General features: G+C 43.2%; 2 protein-coding genes across 3 annotated transcripts in view; one reads left to right on the plus strand and one right to left on the minus strand.

Annotated features, from left to right (window-relative positions):
* Window positions 1-412: 412 nt before the first annotated feature.
* On the minus strand, window positions 413-13,404 carry LOC141931752 (calcium release-activated calcium channel protein 1). The gene is made up of 2 exons (XM_074844294.1): window positions 13,143-13,404; window positions 413-1,027 (listed from the first exon to the last, which is right to left on the minus strand). Exons 1-2 carry the CDS (start codon window positions 13,254-13,256, stop codon window positions 461-463), a joined length of 681 nt encoding a protein of 226 aa, XP_074700395.1. The 5' UTR covers window positions 13,257-13,404; the 3' UTR covers window positions 413-460.
* Window positions 13,405-13,713: 309 nt separating this feature from the next.
* The window catches only part of KDM2B (lysine demethylase 2B), a 126,198-nt gene continuing 121,767 nt past the window's right edge, over window positions 13,714-18,144 (plus strand). The window contains exons 1-2 of one of the 2 annotated variants that reach the window (XM_074844635.1): window positions 13,714-13,778; window positions 14,275-14,347. In XM_074844635.1, the coding sequence (XP_074700736.1) occupies window positions 14,327-14,347 (21 nt within the window). In that variant the 5' untranslated portion in view covers window positions 13,714-13,778; window positions 14,275-14,326. Of the gene's footprint in view, window positions 13,779-14,274; window positions 14,348-18,144 lie in introns of those variants that run through there. The other variant, XM_074844641.1, reaches the window with a different exon arrangement.

An 18,144-nucleotide genomic window follows, 5' to 3' on the forward strand; every position in this document is an offset into this window, starting at 1 on the left:
AGCACTGAAACCAAGCGCTAATTGCTGCATATCCCAAGTAATTTGTATCATGCCATGCAATATGGATCAGACAAGCAGGATCTTCTAGTAAATGCCAACATCAAATAAAGAGAGGAAAAAAAACCTTCTCTATCCATCCCTAACATATACCCAAATGTACAGTGTTATTTGCTGTGTATTTATACAGCCACCATTCAGCATTAACAAGAAGCAGCCCAGACAGTGCTCACAAGAGGGGTGCAGGCGCAGTGCAAGCATACCCCACCATCCACTCCTTCAGATGTCAGATAGCCAAAATTTTATGAAAGGAACCACATTTTTTTTTCCTCTCTAAAGGGTTAGAACAACATTTATAATCTCTCTTTAAACAGTAATCAACAGTTTGACCAGTTCATCCACAGGGGAGTCAACATAACAAGGCAGAAGCAGAATAGTGGGTTTATTTTCTTTAAGTACAGGTTTACGCAAAATGGGTAACAGCTGAGGAGAGAGTATCACCTCTGTGATCCAGCTGATCCTGGAGCCGTGCAAATTCAGCAAGTTCATTCAGTTCTTGGAACTGCCTGTCTGTTTTATGGCTCACCAGTGACCTGTAGAAGTGGACTGCAAACACAATGAAAATCAATCCAAAGGGAACCATAATAGACGTTGATGCAATGGCTGCTGCCTGTCCTGACGTGATGGTAGAACTGTTGCTCTGGAGCGGGTTATCAGTTTTCTTCTTTAAAGGAAGAAACTTCACCCAACACAGTAGCACCACCTCTGCAAGAAAGAGCAAAGTCCCAATAACAGTAGAAAATGCCCACGCGAGCTCAATGTGCCGATGCATACGCTCATGAGGAGATTCCTTTACGGAGTTGAGATTATGCACATTGCTAACAGCCTCTATGTTTGGCAGAATGCAGGTACTTATCATGAGTGCAAACAGGTGAACTGCAACAAGGACAGTAGTACAGGCACTGAAGGCTATCAAGAGACCTTGAGGGTAGTCATGTTCTGCATCCAGCTGAACTTCCACCATAGCCACCTGAAAACGAAAGAAAAGAGAGATGCAATTACCTATGTTACATATTATTTGACTATAGATTATTTTAAGTTTAAATCACGTTTCTGGAAGATCATTGGATCTAGACAAAACAATAGTCTGCATTTAAATTTCTCTTCATGTCAATCTGTACCTTTTTCACTAGGTTCAAATTTAGGTCTGAGCAGAGGCCCCCATTCTCATACTTACTGTTCTGTTGTAGAGCAAACCATCAGTTCCCATAAAAGCCCTTAACAGCACAACCACCACAGCTCATCCCAACAGAACAGCTGGGCTTTGTAATCAATGTACTTGGATTCCTTAAAGTGAAACATTTCTTCTTTCCTGTGTGATACTGTAGAAGCACTTTTTGATATTTTACTATAGATTATAAATTTTGCTGGGTATTAGGAAACGTTTTGTGTCTCTCATGCATGTAGAATGAATACCGTATGAAGTCTTTTGAAGCACATATCTATAACACGAAAGCCTGCAAGGGCAGGGGACTGACCATCACAATCTTTGTGGTCCCTTCTTGAGTATTTGTTTTTAAGTCCTGAAGAGCAGGTGCCTTTCATTAGAAAAATCACCTTTCCATGGGGCTCTCACCTATATTCTTTCACTCAAAATCAGTATTTCAGCAGACTCTAGAACACAGATCCAAGACATGAAAGTCTCCACGATGCCCACAGCAGCCAAACAGGCCTGTCAGAGGCTGGAGGAAGGACAGTCAGTCGTCTCCCAGTTAAGATAATAGAGAGCTCCCAGCCATCACTAGCTACTCTTAACTCTGGAAGTTGTGCCCAGCCTCATCTCTGGGTTAGCAGTGCTATTACATGAAGATGCTCCAAGGTCCAGCCCTTCACTATCGCATGCAGCCATGTGCTTTTCTAAACTTAGATCTCCAAGCATGCCTGGGCTTAAGGAGCAGAAACAGAAATCAGCATTAAATAACAGCACTAGGAAGCTCATAAACCCAGCTCAAATATTTTTGATAAAGAAAATTAACTAGAATGCCATTTAAGAGTTTTTAAAACTGTCAGGTGGTTTTATGCATATGCAATTGATGAGTGACATTAATCCCAGCAGCTCTCTTGAAAAATAATCTTTCCTGATAAATTTGCCTTTCAGACAAAACACAGTTCCAGAGAGGGGATAATGCAACAATGTCTCTATGTTTAGTGCTCTTTCTCAAAGGATCTCATTAAATAGACTGTATTTAAAATTCAGGGAAAAAAAAAAAAGCAATCTTAAATATAAACACATGTACAACACATAAGGAAGACGCAGAGGCTGCCATTCAGCACAGTTTAGACTGATCCACAGAAGCTCTTTCCGCACCCTGGCTGCACAGTCTCGATCCTTTGTTGAAACGACCCAACTTGCTAGGCCAGCTAAAGCTAACCTGGTTAAGAAGTGGTAATCTGCTAGTTTAGGAGATGAGCTGTTTCTGCAATGCCTCTGACAAACACCAGAGCTGGCACAGGCCCCTGTAACGGAGGAGGAAGCACTTGTACTGGGACCTCAGACTCTTGGCAGCACTAAGCTAGGAGCCTAGCTCTTCTGTAACGTACCAGTTTGCCCTCAAAAAGACCCTGAAATCCGTTCGTACAACACAGTGCCTGAAACAAATCAGCTTTTTTGAGTCCCATCAACACAGGTTTAGCCCACTACCACATGCCATTATTAATGGTTTGGACAGTACTCGGCCTATAGCATGCATTTCAAACACCTCAATTCTCATCAAGCTGATACGAAGAAAATTTCATAAAGTATGGATGCAGGGAGACATAGGAACTAGGACCTAAAGACAGCTGCAAAACCAGCAAGAATGTTCAATCCTCACTATTTTGCAAGAGCTGAGCCAAGCTACACCTAGTCTGGGATCCCATCATCTTACGCGCCCAGAACCAGCATGTTCCAGGGCACCAGAACTCTTAACCACTAACAAATATTAAGCCAACCGAGGGTTTTGCTCAGACATGTTTCAACAGGCATTCAAGGCCATCTGCCAATATTTTAATTCCTTTATTGAAAGCTTTCGTCGTCATAAGCCGAACCACCCAGCCAACTAGCAAACAGCTTCCAAGTGTTACAAGAAACTCAAGAAGAAATTATATTAATACAATTCTTGCTCAAAGATTTAAAAATACCATTTCTCAACTGTGGGAAACTTCACATTTGAGAGGATAAACATTTGGTCGTCAAGTCTCTCTTCTGCAGGATTGTTTGTTAAGTCCCAGTGCACTCACGGGATGCTGGGCTTCCTGTGTTTTTCACAGAACAACTGCAATCTTTCACCACTGAGGACTCATTTTTTGTACTTCCAAGTTTTTTTCTCATAAATTTTCTGGTATATGTCTAGACTCAAAACCATCCAGTATGGCAAGACATTCTAATCCTTTTTCCTGGTACTTATTACATTAACATAACCATGACTCTAAAGAGCTTCATAAGATGAAGACTTTATTTTCTTTAAGAACTGATGTATTTAATTTGCCAAATATTTAAGACATTTTCTATTTCCATTAATCAATGTCTCCACATAATAATGGTATCAAGTATCTGATTCTGAACTTCAGTCACACTCTCTTAATTCCCACGTACCAGCTGACCTGGAGCTACTGTTCTCTTCCCATTTCAACAGAGCATCAAGAATAAATCTTTTCTTCCTCTTCTTAGCCTAGCCTGAGCTAAAAAGAAATGCTATAATTATACAAATGATCAAAACATAATCTCGCAGGAAACCGCTTAATTTAAGCAGCATTCAGATACTCAGATAGCTCTGTGCCTAGATAAGCACTGACAGAATCATAGGGACAACTAACTATTAAAAGAAGACGTCCAGAACAGGAATCAACATTTTCCTGGGTTAAAGAGACTTCATTTTAATATTGCTGGGTGTTTCCCTAAAAGAGTGACCCCAGGAGTACCTACAACCATTATACACTGATGGGATAGCTTAAACCTGAGTTTAAGCTACACAAGCAAGGCTTCAGCTTACATGGCTGACAAATATACTAACACTGACCTGCTTTGCACAGGAAGCTTGTTGTGTAGGTAGAACCCAAATCATCTCTCAGAAAAGGAGTTTTCTGAAATCCAGCAAGACTGTAGTTGTTACTTAAGACTTGTCACAGTTTACCCCACGAGCAGGAAGGGTGTAACTGCCTTCAGGTCAACCCACACCATGGAAATACTGTAACTGTAAGTGTACTCACTCTCTCTATAAGAATAATTATGGGTAGCATCAACATCACTTGGAAGGTAGCTTAGGTACTACTCTTCTAACACGTGCAAAATAAACTGGCAGCCAGGTAGCCACTGCCGTACGCACTGCCAATTATTCCCAGTTTGGGCTGCTAACGAAGTGTGAATAAAACAGAAGCAGAGCAGTCAGCCATCCCAAACTTGAAGCCTTGCGTACACCTTCACACAGCTGAAAGCTGCAGGGAGGCCACGTACCGCAAAGCGCCAAGGGGAGGGCAAGCTCCCAAAGGAGGCTCCCAGAAAAGACCAGGGCATCCCACAGGGGATGCGTGCCTGGGCCAGTTTCAGCATTTTCTCCCAACTCAGTCCCTCCCAGAGTAGTTTCCATGCCAGCACAGCCCTGATGCTAAACACCAAGGGAGCCTGGCATTAGGAATAACACTTGAAGTTTAAGTCATACTTGGCTATCCTGCCAGCAAGCAGGGCAACCTCCTCTCCGTGCCTGGAACCAAAGGGGAGAGTACGAGCTGCATCAACTGCTGGGCCAGGAAAGATCCTCCATCAAAGTGATTAACAGAAATGCTAAAAGGCGCACAATATCTGCCTGCTTTGAGGGAAAGCATCACAATTTACCCGCTTGGGAGACTACAGCAGCTGCAGAAATACTTCTATTGATGCTGAAGGGATCACAGCTTTATAGGCTGAGCCCTCCAAAGGATGAGTATAAGAGACCCCCACTTTGAATATTCAGGGTATACTTACAAGACATACACAGTGGGTGCAGTGAGAAAATGTGATAGAAGCTAGAGGGTATGTGCATAAGAAATAAAACAAGAGAGTTTTTCATGGGTTCACAGACAGGACAGGAAAAAATTATGCTGAAGCTAACTAGCTGGACAGAGACACCCTCAAGCAAAGAGAAAATGCACAGTTCTAACTGACAGAGGTGTTAGAAACACCCTAAAAGCAGGAGTGGGGGGAAGCAAGAAAACACTTCTCTTTCCCATTCATTCAGGATGAATTAGACACTTCAGAACTCACTTCAAATGGAGACTTTTGGGTAGGCTGTTGGATGCAGAATGCCTGAAGGATTTCAAAGTCTACTAAAGTTGATGGAAAGTCTCCAGGGGGGGAACAGCAAACCCTCCTTGTGTTCATGCCTGGCAGAGTAACTCCAGCTTGACCCAGAAGTGAAAAATCAGTTCATGTTTTCTGTCTCCTCAGACTGTCAAAGAAGCTAATTTGGGAACCTTTTCACTATAAACTAGCGGAAAAACTGCCAGCTCTTTTCAATTGCAAGTCTCTGTTCTTTACTTCCTGGGCCAAGCTTGAGCCAGGCACCTAAAACAAAAAGCTCCATTTTTCATTATGAGGCCCCGTGCCTGTTTTAAAACAGTGATGCAAAACATCAGAAGTCGTCCTCTCCTTTGCTCATGCTGCAATTCCAAAATGCACAGATCTCAACTGCTCTTGTAAGGTAACACTTGCACAAACAGGGCCCGGGTGAGCTCATCTGGTATGATCCAAATCCATGCAAAGCCTGAACTCATAGGTACACGCTGGTGTGTCTTCTTGGGTCCTCTGTTAGGTTTCTACGCTGGTTCAGAGGACAGGCCCCTCAGGGCAGGAACTGCCATGGACGTTTGCACAGTATCCAGTACAACATGTTTCAGCACCTTCTCCTTCACCACTTTCAAACCTTCTTTGAACACTTGCCGCATGATTTCTACGGTGCAGCTGCCATCCTGCAAGCATCCTGCCTTGCTGCATGACCACAGAAAAACATAGGTTGGAAGACACCTCAAGAGGTCATCTGGCCTAATCCCTGGCTCAAAGAAGAGCTAACTTTAACTTCAGATCATCCTGCAGATATGACTGACATATTTACTACAGCTCTTGAAAAAGCTGTAGATCTGAAATACAGCATCTTGACAAAATGAAAGGATTCTCCTGATGTGAGGATGCAGGACTGGAGTTCTCATAAGCCTGAAGAAGGTGGGCATTCAGATGCTTTCAAAGACAACTGAATTGGGCACACAATCATGTTAAGGCTTCTGACAGCCCGAGATTTCAGTGTTTGAATAATACCATATTGCAAAAAATTTAACAACTTGCCCTCTAGAATTCGCATTTCAATTTTATTTAAACATTTCATATCCTGAAATAAGTTCATTTCCCTTGTGTATAATGCTTCCATATCTTATTAGAAGACCAGAGTGGCTTAAAAGAAGCTCCTTCTTTTAAATGAAAATCAAAATCCTGAATGCTCAGAGAAGGTTTCTATCCATACAAGAGCACTTACTCAGTGCCTCTGACTGACCCCACCACTTTGCAAGAAGTGAGCTGTGATACACTAATAAAACAATTTTCACCAGCAATAACAATTAATATAAAGACCCAGTCACATACATTGCTGCAAATGAAGCTCATATTGCTACTGAAATGCAGGACAAGCAACTGTCCTGGTTTTTCACTTGTCCATTTTTACCACAGCAGGACAGAAATTAATGACTTGCTTCAAATTTTAGCATTGTTCCCCAGTTTTGTAAGGTACTAGACAGTATGTTGACTTTACTTAGGTTGGTTTTAATTCCAGCATAATACAAGCTTCAAATTCAATTCCTGTTTTAAGATAGGGGTTTCTGAAATATTAAGTATCCAGGGAAAATAAAACATTACAATGATCAGAAGGAAAACAAAAGGAAGAACTGTAGCAAGAGCCACCCATGTAGCAGGTCATACTGACACTCAAGACTTAACACACACACAAAAAGGTTAAGTGCTCTGTTCTCATGTGTAATAGCAACAGCAGTGAACAGAGTATCTGAGAGTTTTCTGCCTTAATCACAGGCTTACATCTTTCTCAGAATCACTAGCCACTGCTGTAGAGAAAAGGAAATAAAATGCCTTATCTCAAGTAAATCTGTATTATCTACAAGCTATTTATAGATGACTTACCTCTCCTCCCCTTCCCTGCAATGATGATTCTGAGCTGGGAATCTGCGCTGTAACTGCCATACTATCTCTCATGGTATCAAATACCAGCGTTAACACAAAGCTGAGAGTCACGACTGACTTCAGCATGCCACGGATAGACAGCTTCAAACCGGACAGAGCCACAGCTAATTCCAACTCCTCGCTGCTGATCATAGTTCTGAAGAACACGTGTGGCCACTTCTCCAAGACGCTCGGTTTTAGCTAAATACTCTGTAACCAGGGGGCTGCACGCAACAGCTACTGACTGCCCCATGGTGGGACGGCTGTACATTTCTCTCCCATACCAAAGATGCTACCTGACCAGCCTAAAGCTCCAGTCACAAGTGCTCTCCTGTCCTTCGTATCTGACAGATTCAGACAAGAATCACAGAGCAAGAAATCAATCTTAGAAAAGTTACTAGGTGTAAATATAGACAATCTCATAATGACCCATTTAATGGAATACTTTGAGAAACCCTGGCGCTCAGTACGATTCACATTCTTACTATGTCTACTGCTCCTGCAGTTAGGTGCCTCACAGACTGTAAAACAAGCAAAACCCCTTTGGAAAGGACAATGTCAGCTTTAAATATCAGTCTTACTAAAGACACCAACCATCTCTTAAGGAACACAAGTCGAGAATTATCTGTCTACCCTTGCAAGATTGTTCTCACCTGCTCATCCCTGGCCACAGCTCCCATTCTGAAATAGGAAACCGATTAAGAGGACAATTTGTATAATCTAGCATGTCAGGAACGGCTTAAAAGAAAGCTGTGTTGATCAAACATCATGGTTGCATTTTATAAGGGTCCATGCACGCAGTGAGAGGAGGATGCATATCTTACCTGGAGAAATGGATCAGAGCTACAACACCTTCACCTTGCTGGACCAACACACACCAAGGTAAAACTGCGCATGGTGATCACTGAAATATTTCAATCAACATCCATCTGCAGAAATATTTCCTTACCTTCACTTGTTGCAGCTAGGACTAGACTTGACTACATCTAATCATCCATACAGTTACAAGTGCAAGTGACTCTTCGTAGCACACACTACTCTTAGCAGGAAAAAAAAAAAAACATGCACATAAAAGTGGTTTCTCCAAGTCTTGAGGTTCACATCACATGGTTATTTCAATAACTCCATCTTCTACGCCACTGCTCGTCTATGTGTGGGACCACAGGGGAAAGTTGAGAACGAGAGACGTGTCACAGCATAACTGGAAATTAGCACTCCTCTGGCTGTCTCCTCAGCTCCGAGCTGGTCGGCTGGTCACTGTTTTCCTGACAGTACTATTCACTCCCAGAGACAGAGGCGCAGAGCCAGGCTCTCACAGAGTGTCTGCACCATTCATTAAGAGTTACAAACAACTCATAGAAAGACTCTTTATGAGCCAGAATCAGTCACCGGAAATTAAAAAAGACAAGTCAAAATAACAATCTTATTACTGGTTTTATACAGAAAAGAATGTAAGCATCATTTATCCATTAGTCTAGAATCTTGTCTCTGTGGATTATATGTTGCAGAATGGCAAATCACATTAATATCTGCTAAAGCTAACACCAGAATACAAATACAGGATTTAATATTATTTTGTTAGTAACGTGAAAAGGCAATAGCCATATAATCTGAGTAACTGCATCTGGAGAAGGCAATATCTCTACACAGTGTTACTTACAGTAAATCTATTCAGTAAGAACAAGGTCAGATTAGCAGCACAGCAGGAAGAAAGGATGGCTCAGAATCACCTTTACATCCTCCAAACTACAGTAGCCAAAGGCAGCCACTCGCAGCTGCTGTAAGACAGAGAAGAGTAAGAGCCCGAAGTGCTCCATGCTGCCTGCCTTGCTCATCTATAACCCCGAGATGGGGATGCTCAAAGGAGCAACAAAACGTTGCTTTCATGACCGGAATAGAAGAAACGTTTTATATGGGGGAAGATTCTTGAGGGCACAGTGCTAACCAGTGAGTGCAATAGCGATATGAAAGGTAAGTGGCAGCAAAACTGTGAAACTAGGCCTGTAATGCTTTCCTGCAGTTACAAAACGTCGCTGGTTTATGTTATTCCACCAGCAATCCAGTTAAATAGAGCTAAAACAACTTCTACAGAGATCATTTTAGTATTTAGAACCACAGAGTAACCTTTACTAGACAAGGACTATGCTGTCTTGAGTATCAGTACAGCACTGACAGCAGCGGGGCCAGAGTCCTACTTAGAATTACTTTAACATCAACTGGTATTATGGAAATTAGTTTCGTATTTATCAGTGCAGTCACGTTTTCTACAAAGCACGACTGAAGCTGTCTTCAGAAGACCATATTGGCTATATTACAAAGGCAAGAGTTGGCAATCCTTTGATGATATTCAATGTTTGAAGCGTATATACTACCATCTAGACAACAGACTAGCCAGCTTGAATCACTAGAGGTATTTAAAAGAAAACTGTGCTGTCTGGAAAACAACATCCACCAGATCTTAAATATAACGAAGCCAACCATAGTGTATAATTTAGACCCCTAGTTTAGGCTTAATTTCACAAAGCTGTTAATTGGTGGAGGGAGGCGTTGTTTGAGTTTTCTGGTTTGATGACTGCTGGGATCTAACACCACCCCTACGATTTGTGACTCTGGTATCGTGACGTAGGCATACTAATGTATGATGCATCCCTGGTGACAAAATGATGCTAACAAGTCAGCTTAATTGTTCAAACAAAACCAACCTGCCAGCAGCCTGTCTACACTGGAGCTCTCGATACTGCTACTGTACATGTGGATGAGCTAGTGCTTACATACTGGACACAATCTGCAAAGTATTTCCAGCATTCAGATAAACTGGATTAAGAAATAAAACCAGATAAAGCTAGGCATGGAGGGGAAAAAAAAAAAAAGTCATACATCAATATCTGGGATATAACACAGAAGTGAGAAACAGTCAATGCCTCCGCGTGCGCATGGAAGGAATCCTCCGTTCTTTCATGGACTACACATACCCTGCAATCTACAATTTCTTTCTTTACCTCTAACAACTGGGAGGATTGATATTACTTGCTGGCCCCATAAATTGCAAAGATTATAAGCTTCCTAGACTTCCTCTTAAACACTGAATGATAGCAGCCATGGAAACCTGCACGAAGTAACTGCCTGGGTTTACTTGTGGAAGCCTAGCTCTAATATCTGCTTGTGATCATCAGGCTCTGGAACTGTTTCGGAAGCTAAACCATGATTAGTAAAATAAAACTAATTGTAAAAGAGGTTTTTAATCAGTCTTCTCCATGGAAGCCTAACACTTGCGACTTTGAAACCTGGCTGAGCATTTCATACTCTACACATCACTAACCCAGGCAATCTCTTGACTTTGGCATGCATCATTTAACCAGCGTATGCGTAACCAATATTGAGGGAATAAACTTTGCAAAATGGCTGCAGACATACACAAAATTAGTCCAAAATAAAGGAACAGTTTAGCGGGGATAAACTTAGCTCATACTAGAGGATACAAGCACCGTTTAATTACAGAGCAAGGATCAATGGGGCTGGCATGGAAACAAGCACATTCCACTCCTGACAATTCCCATCAATTTGCTGGGTGGTCCTGGATGTGTCATTTAGGCTCTTTCTTCCTTGTGTCCATAGGGAAAACAGAGGAACAATGACGCTTAATTGCTGTTGTAAACTTCAGATCCAAGACTAGATTGTACTTCAGCAGCATTTTGTTCAAATATCAGGTGCCAAAGAATCTGCTGAATTTAGTAAACAATGCATAGGCGTGACAGCAGAAAGAAGGCTCTGCTTTTCAAGGCAGAAGGACAACTTTAAAAGATAAGCAAAGTTATTCAAAAGAAATCTAAAAATACTTAAAAGTTAAGTCAGCTCTTCTGAAGATAAATTAGGAAGTCTCAGCTAGAGGACTATCTGTCATAGCAACACCAATGAGGCTACAAGTTGATTTCCAGCATGACCTTGTTAAAGGAAAGGGAAAAAAAAAAAGTAATTTTTTTGATGGTACTTCCAGAAAATAAAAATACAATGAATGTTCACATGTAACATTCCCGGCAATTAGAGATTTTGTTAATCGGAACAAAGTGGCTTTTTCCTGAAATACTCTAAACAAGATGAATTCAAAAGCAGCGGTTTTCAACTGCCTGACACTGAATTGCTAGGACTCTTCTAGAGAATCAAGAAAGAAGCAGAAGCCACCTCACCTCATATACCCATGGGATTTTGAGAGTCACATACATACACTTAGAGAAAAGCCACAGCGATTTAAGAGATTAAGCGTGACTTTTAAACAATAGTATTTTTATTAACAGAGATGCAACCTCCCCTAGATGAAAATTTGTAAAAACCAACGAACTACAGGGTTTTTTTCCACGTTCTCTCTCAGTGTAAAAGCCTGACAAGAAACCACCCTGACAAACTGCTCCGACACTGGAGAATGAGGGTACAATAAGGAAAACTCATTAGCAGCAGCGATGAGCTACCGTCGTGATGCATGTTACCCAAGGAGAACCAACTCAAATACGCCGCTGCGCTAACACAGTCGCCTGTCAGTCAAACAAATATCAGTCCACCACCACCCCTGAGGAGCTGTCGTCTGTTTTTAGCCATTGAAGGAGGACAGTGACATTTATTTGACCGTCAGAAGGCTTCTGCAGACCGGCAGCTATGTTTTCAAACAGCATCCTCTAATTAGAGCAATGGCTCTTAAGGGAAATCTATCTTATGTCTGAAAATACCTTGTTAGAAGCAGAGCAAAAATCAAAACAAAGCAAGTCAGAGCTGTACAATTTGGTATTTACAACTATAAAGCATTTTTAACACAGATGAATACAGGGGCTGACTGCAGACTTAGCAGCTCAGTACATTAGAGAACTGGACATATGAAGCCTCTAAGTTACCATATTTCAATCCATATGGAGCTTTTGTTTGAGACAATTAGGATTACTAGACTACGTTCTATATCAAATGTGAGAGCAAAAACCACACTAACAAAAAAGACATTTGAAAAACAGGCACAAAACTTCAAACAAAGCAACACCCAAGATTTCCTTGAAAAAAAACCCAACCCAAACATCGCAACTGTAAATGACTAACGATGGATGTAATGAGTCAGAGGGACACCGACAACTTTAATCAGTTATTTTTCCTAATTTATCTGAAAATAGCTCCAGTGCCACACCTGCCCTTGCAATGTGTGCGGCTGTGGTCTGGGAAGAAGAGCGGGAGTACAAAGCACCAAACCTTGGCAGAGCTGCGGGACTTTCTGTGCTCTGCTCTTGACACCAGAGCACGAAGCAAAGTGAATCGCGGAAAAAAATAAACGCTAACCTCCACATTTACAGCACCGTACGGTGCTTCCTATGAGAGCCAGAGGGAGGAATGTCCCACCAAGTGTGATTTTTGGCGCGCCGAGTATCCTCCGCAGGAAAAATAAGCAACGAGTGAAAAAATCCTACACGAGGTATCGGAGCTGTTTAAGGAGGTAAGAGCCGTCAGGCAGCTTTTAACTCGCGGCATGACAGCTTCTCCACAGAAAACCGATGCGAGCCCACCGGGGCCCCCCACCCGGCCCCGCTCCACCCGGGGCTGCCCCTGCGCCTCCTCCTCTTCCTCCTCGGGCCCGGCCGCGCTGCCCCCGGCTGCCCGGAGGGCTGGAGGCCGGGGCGGGCCGGGCGCTCTGGGGAAGAGGCCCAGGCCGGGGCCCGCCCCGCTTCCCGCAGCCCCAAGGTGCCACACGCCGCCTCAGAGGGCTGCGCTCGACCCCGTGTTCCCCCCCCCTCCCCCCGACCCCAGCAGCCTGAGGGGAGGCAGCGAGTTTCCCGGCCAGAAAAAGGAGAAGCGGCAGCAGCGCTCCCCGCTGCCGGCGAGGCCGCGGGCCGCCTGCCAGGGCCCCCCCCACCCCGCCCGCCGGGCGAGGCCGGCCGCTCACCATGGCGAAGCCGGAGAGCAGCGCGGAGGTGCGGCTGGAGGCTTTCAGCTTGGCGCGGCTCAGGTAGAGCTTCCGCCAGGACAGCGCCTGCATCGAGTGCTCGTTCAGGCTCATGGGCTCCGGGGGTGGGGGGGGTAGCGGCGGGCGGAGGAAGGGAGCGGGAGGCGGCTCCTTCGGGCGGGCAGAGCGAGGGCACCAGCCGCGCTAACACCCCATGGCGCCCGGCGGCGGCTCCTGCTGCCGGTGCTGGGGCGGCCGCCGCGGCGCTGGGAGCCTGCGCGCCTCCTCCCGCCCGGCACCGCCCCGCCGCCGCCTCATTGGGCGGCGCGGCCCGGCCCCGCGCCTCCGCCGCCGCTTCCCGGCAGCCCCCGAGGGAGCCTGAGGGCGGGTGAGCGGGCGTCGCGCGCCACGGGCCGCTTCCCGCCGCCGCTGTGGTGAGGGGGGAGCGCGGCCTCCGCGTTGCCGGCAGCCGGGCCTGCCCCTGCCCCTGCCCCTGCCCCTGCCCCTGCCCCTGCCCCTGCCCCTGCCGGCGGGGGGGGCCCGTCCCCTCAGAGGCTCTGCGGAGGGTGAACCCCCGCTGCGAGGCCCGGCTGGAGCCCGGGGCGCGGCCTCCGGGTGGCTGCGGCAGCGGGGCGGGTGAGCGGCCTCAGGTTGGAGCGCAGTTGACGGGAATTTGTAATTTCTCAGTTTTGTACATCTCTGTCCGGCGGTGGGTGCCCCTTTGCTCGGGGCTGGAAGGGATGGGGTGTCCCCCGATCCATCCCCCCTCACTGCCTTCCCTCAAAACACGACCACAAGGCCATTTCTCAACTACGTCCTTCTTTAGCCTCCCCTCCTAAAAATCTTAAATATTTAATCTACATCTGTCCTGTGGATCTAAACCAGTCTGAGCACCCACCCTCACTTCCAGTTAAAACTGATACACCTGTTTATCATGTAGTTAAAATTTTCATAACCATTTTGTACACCCAGAGCTGATAAACTGGTTTTTTATCAGCAGGCAGTTGATAAAAGTCGATTAAGCAGAACATTTCAACAGATATGGTTGCCAGTGTTGAAAGATTTATTTTTTTTTATTACCACATTCATGCAAACCCTTTAAACCATAATTTATTTTTTCTGTGTTTTACAGAGGGAAAAATGAGGCATGTAGCAGAACTCCACAGCAAATACATGGCACAGTTATGAAGATGATTTCTGAAAAGGTGAGACTTAATACAGTGCTTGTGCCACATCAAACTCATGGGTCTGGAGAAATTAAGGGATGTGTAAGAAACCTGTTGCTACTATTTCTAGTAAGCAAAATACAATTTTAGCAATAGAAATACTACTGGACAAGGACACTTTTACTATTTACAAGCACTTCCACGTACTAGCTGAATCACTGCAATGCTAGTTCCACTAGCAATCAAAAGCTTTGGTGACTTTCTATTATTGCCTTGACATTTTCCACCTTATTTACAAGGCAGCACATTGTCTTTAACATTTTTGCTTTGTTCCTCTCTTCACACGTTTCTCTGATTTGCAAGGTCGTTTATTTACTTATCCACAGTAAAGGTGATGACAGGCTATACCAACAAAAAAAGCATAGCTGAAGCATCCAAGAAAAAAATCTTAACTATTTGAAGTCCTCTAAGGCATTCCCTGAAACTGCCTTTTCTTAACACATAGATTTGATCTCATTCCTTTCTCAGGAAATAAATGGAGTCATCCCCTTGTTATAAACAACTTTTGGTTAGATCTTTATCTACAGGGGCATTAAAACACCTCTGTAGAAGAATGAGTTTGACTTAGTCTTTCCATAAAAACCTTTTCTGTTGTATAAATGACTCCATGGAGTGTTTGCCAGCTTCCTTCTCTTTTATGGGTGATGCTACTACTGTATAGGATCCATTTGAGTGAAAGTCCAACACAAGTTAGCATTATAAAATCCTACTCTTTGTTCAGTGTGCTTTAATTCTTAAAAAAAAACCACAACAGAAGACCTCATCAGCACAATCAGTATTTTCTGTGTCTTCCACTGATGCCTTAAGCTAAGTCTGAGCACCACTTGCTAAGGAATGAGTAACAACCATATTGTCATTTCATTACCACATTTTACTTGGGAGATACGATAACCATCAAAACACAGTAATGTAAAATTTCCTCCACATCTCAAGCAAACATTTAAGACTTTGTTACTCAGTTTCTGTGGAATCATACATTTAAAAAATATTTTGTATTGCTGCTCATAAGCTATGAAAAATGTTTATGTACATAACCAAGATTGATTGTTCACTATTTCTTGTTTCTGTGCAAAAATATGGTTGAACTGTAACATCACGGGTGAGTACTACTGCACAAATAATACCTAGGTCTTGACCTGTTCCCTAAAATCACATTTCTCTAAAAAAAAACCAACCTGCAAGAGATGTACAGCTGAGAAGGACTTAGAGTGTCTTTCTAAATAGCTGTATTAAAATAGACTCTTTGAACTCACTCTTTCTCTATTCTTCTGTCCATCACTCCTATTCCTGTTTATCGGGAAGGGCTCTGAAAGACAGAACAGTATTGCACACTGGTGTATTGTGGAGTTCATATTTCATTCAAAGAAACAGTACGGAAAAGGACCTACTGAATCAGTAAAGAAATCTCATCTCATCCCGTCCACTTTTCCAAACCAAACCCATGTGTAATCTTAAGCTTCCAAGTCCCCCAGCACTGTAGGTTTAAAATAAGCCTTTCCTATCAGAAATAAAAAATTGGTTTGTTACATAGAAAAACATAAATTAAGGACCAAGCCTCCTTCTGCAACTAAAACATTAGGACTGTCGCAGTGTAGCCTCTTCCCCCTTTATGTTCCATTTTACAGCTCCATTCTGAGGTACAAACTAAACAGGATAAATTCTTGTATTCCCAACTCTAATTACTCATTATTACACACCTCTATACTGCCACTCTAGAGTTAGCTGAAACAAAAAGAGTCAGTCATGCTTAATTAACTCTTGGAAATGCTTCAGGGACTTCTGAAATCATGCTGGAGTTCAGAGCTGTGGTTTGATGTTACCTCTGATCAGTGCAATTGCAGAAGGCCACCAAAAGGGTGTAGTCCTGCACTCTTCCTTCATCTCACCCCACTCCGCCATCCTGTACATCACGCCGATCAAATGGTTACAGAGCTTCAGTCAACTGACCTGATAAAAAAAAAAAAAAAAACCACATTTTTTTTTTCTTAATGGTTGAGTTTTCTGCTGGATCAGGTCACTGAACTGACTTACCCTGTGGCTGCACAAACACTAGACCTAACACAGGAGAAATGAGGGGCACACACGCAAGAGAAAGGGAACTGGCTCTTTCAGTAGCAGGCTGTTATTACCCCTAATTAGAGGTAATGTCAACCCATTCTCTGGATCATTTATGCATGAACACAATCGAAGCAGGTGGCAGAAGTCCAAGTTTCCTTCCAGAAAGCCCTGAGAAATCTGTACACTGTCACAAGGATACTCATAGTTTTTTTCCTGCTAAAAATGTACTTCTCCATTTTCTGTAGGAGGACTGAGTAAGAATAGGTTCGCCGAGTACCATATGATTAATGTGATACGGTACTGAGCATGCAGAGGTGCTACCCTTTGCATAGCAGTTTTTCTAAAACATATTTCCAGCTTCACATGCAAATTATCACTTCCATTTGTTGCTGTTATTGTACCAAAACCAAATCAGGTTACCACGAAATGGAAATTATGGTAGATCTACATTAAAAACAACACATTAGAAGTTGCAAAAGGCAAACAGACATTTATCAGCAGTCCCAAGCAGCAAGGAGGTTAAGGCCAGCATATCTGCCAACCTCACCTAAAGTAGAGCTTAAAGTTCAGTTGATGGAATTTCTGCAAAAATTTTGACCTGTCATGTCTAGAAAAATTGTGTAATTTTTAACTTCCTTCATAAAGCAATGACATGGTTAAATATCTAGATTTCCATCTTAACCCAAGGTAAGGTATAGAATGGTAGGTCTTACAGGATAAAATATACTTTAAAAAATGTTTTAATATTATTTCAGCCTGTTCTCTCCAATGGGGAATAACCATATATGAAAGCTTAGTAGGGGTAAAATTAACCCATTTCTTCCTACAGCCTCCCCAAGCACAACACTGTCGTTCTTATTTTAGCATCAGCCCTGTGGTGCAAGTTTAATTAAATGACAGCTCCTAGTTCCAAGCTAACAAGGTCAGGATCCAGCACACTGTCATGATTAGATCTTAAATAATTTAAGTTACATTAACATCCAGCAAAAAAGTTTTAGTGTGTTGGGGTTTCTTTAATATAGTTCAGATTAGCCCCTTTAAACTATTCAAAATTATTGAATGGCCACTCCCTTTTCGCATATTGATACCTGAAGTGTTTTTTCCCCATTTCTGACTGTGAAGCGAGCTAGCCTTGTGGCAGCCCTGGCAGGGCCCAGCTCTGGGCACTACTAGAAACCTGTGGCATGACCTGCTCAGAGGGGAAATGAGCCCTAACCCTCATCTGCCAGTGCTTAACCTGTGTCCTCAAGCACGCGGGTTGAATATTGCTTCTAAATGTTTTTATCCTAATGCAGCTGTGGGTATCCTCATCATTCACAGCCTACTGCCCCCCCCTTTTTTCCCAGTTCTTTTAAGTTTGAGACAGGTTTTTTTGTCATTAATGCACAGATTACAGTGTTACTTCAATGGTAAAATTAAATGTAGTTTAATAGGAATCTGTCTTAAAAGAAGGTTAAAGATGTGTTTTCTATTTTTGGAGATCTATAGATTAAAACTGTGATATTTCTGAAACATATTTACTTCCATACTTCAATAATGTGCTGTGGTGTTTCCAGGTGTATGTGATTAATACAGTTCTTGGTGGGTTTGCTTGATATACCAAGAGTCTCAGATTGTTCGTGTCCAAAAACCCAAAGATTTAGAAAAATGAGTTTTCTTTTATGTCTCTGTTCTTTTTTGGTGGACTTTTGTGGAATAGATGGATTATGTGGGGTTTT

Source organism: Strix aluco, chromosome 18, assembly GCF_031877795.1.
Source record: "Strix aluco isolate bStrAlu1 chromosome 18, bStrAlu1.hap1, whole genome shotgun sequence".
Lineage (NCBI taxonomy): Eukaryota > Metazoa > Chordata > Aves > Strigiformes > Strigidae > Strix > Strix aluco.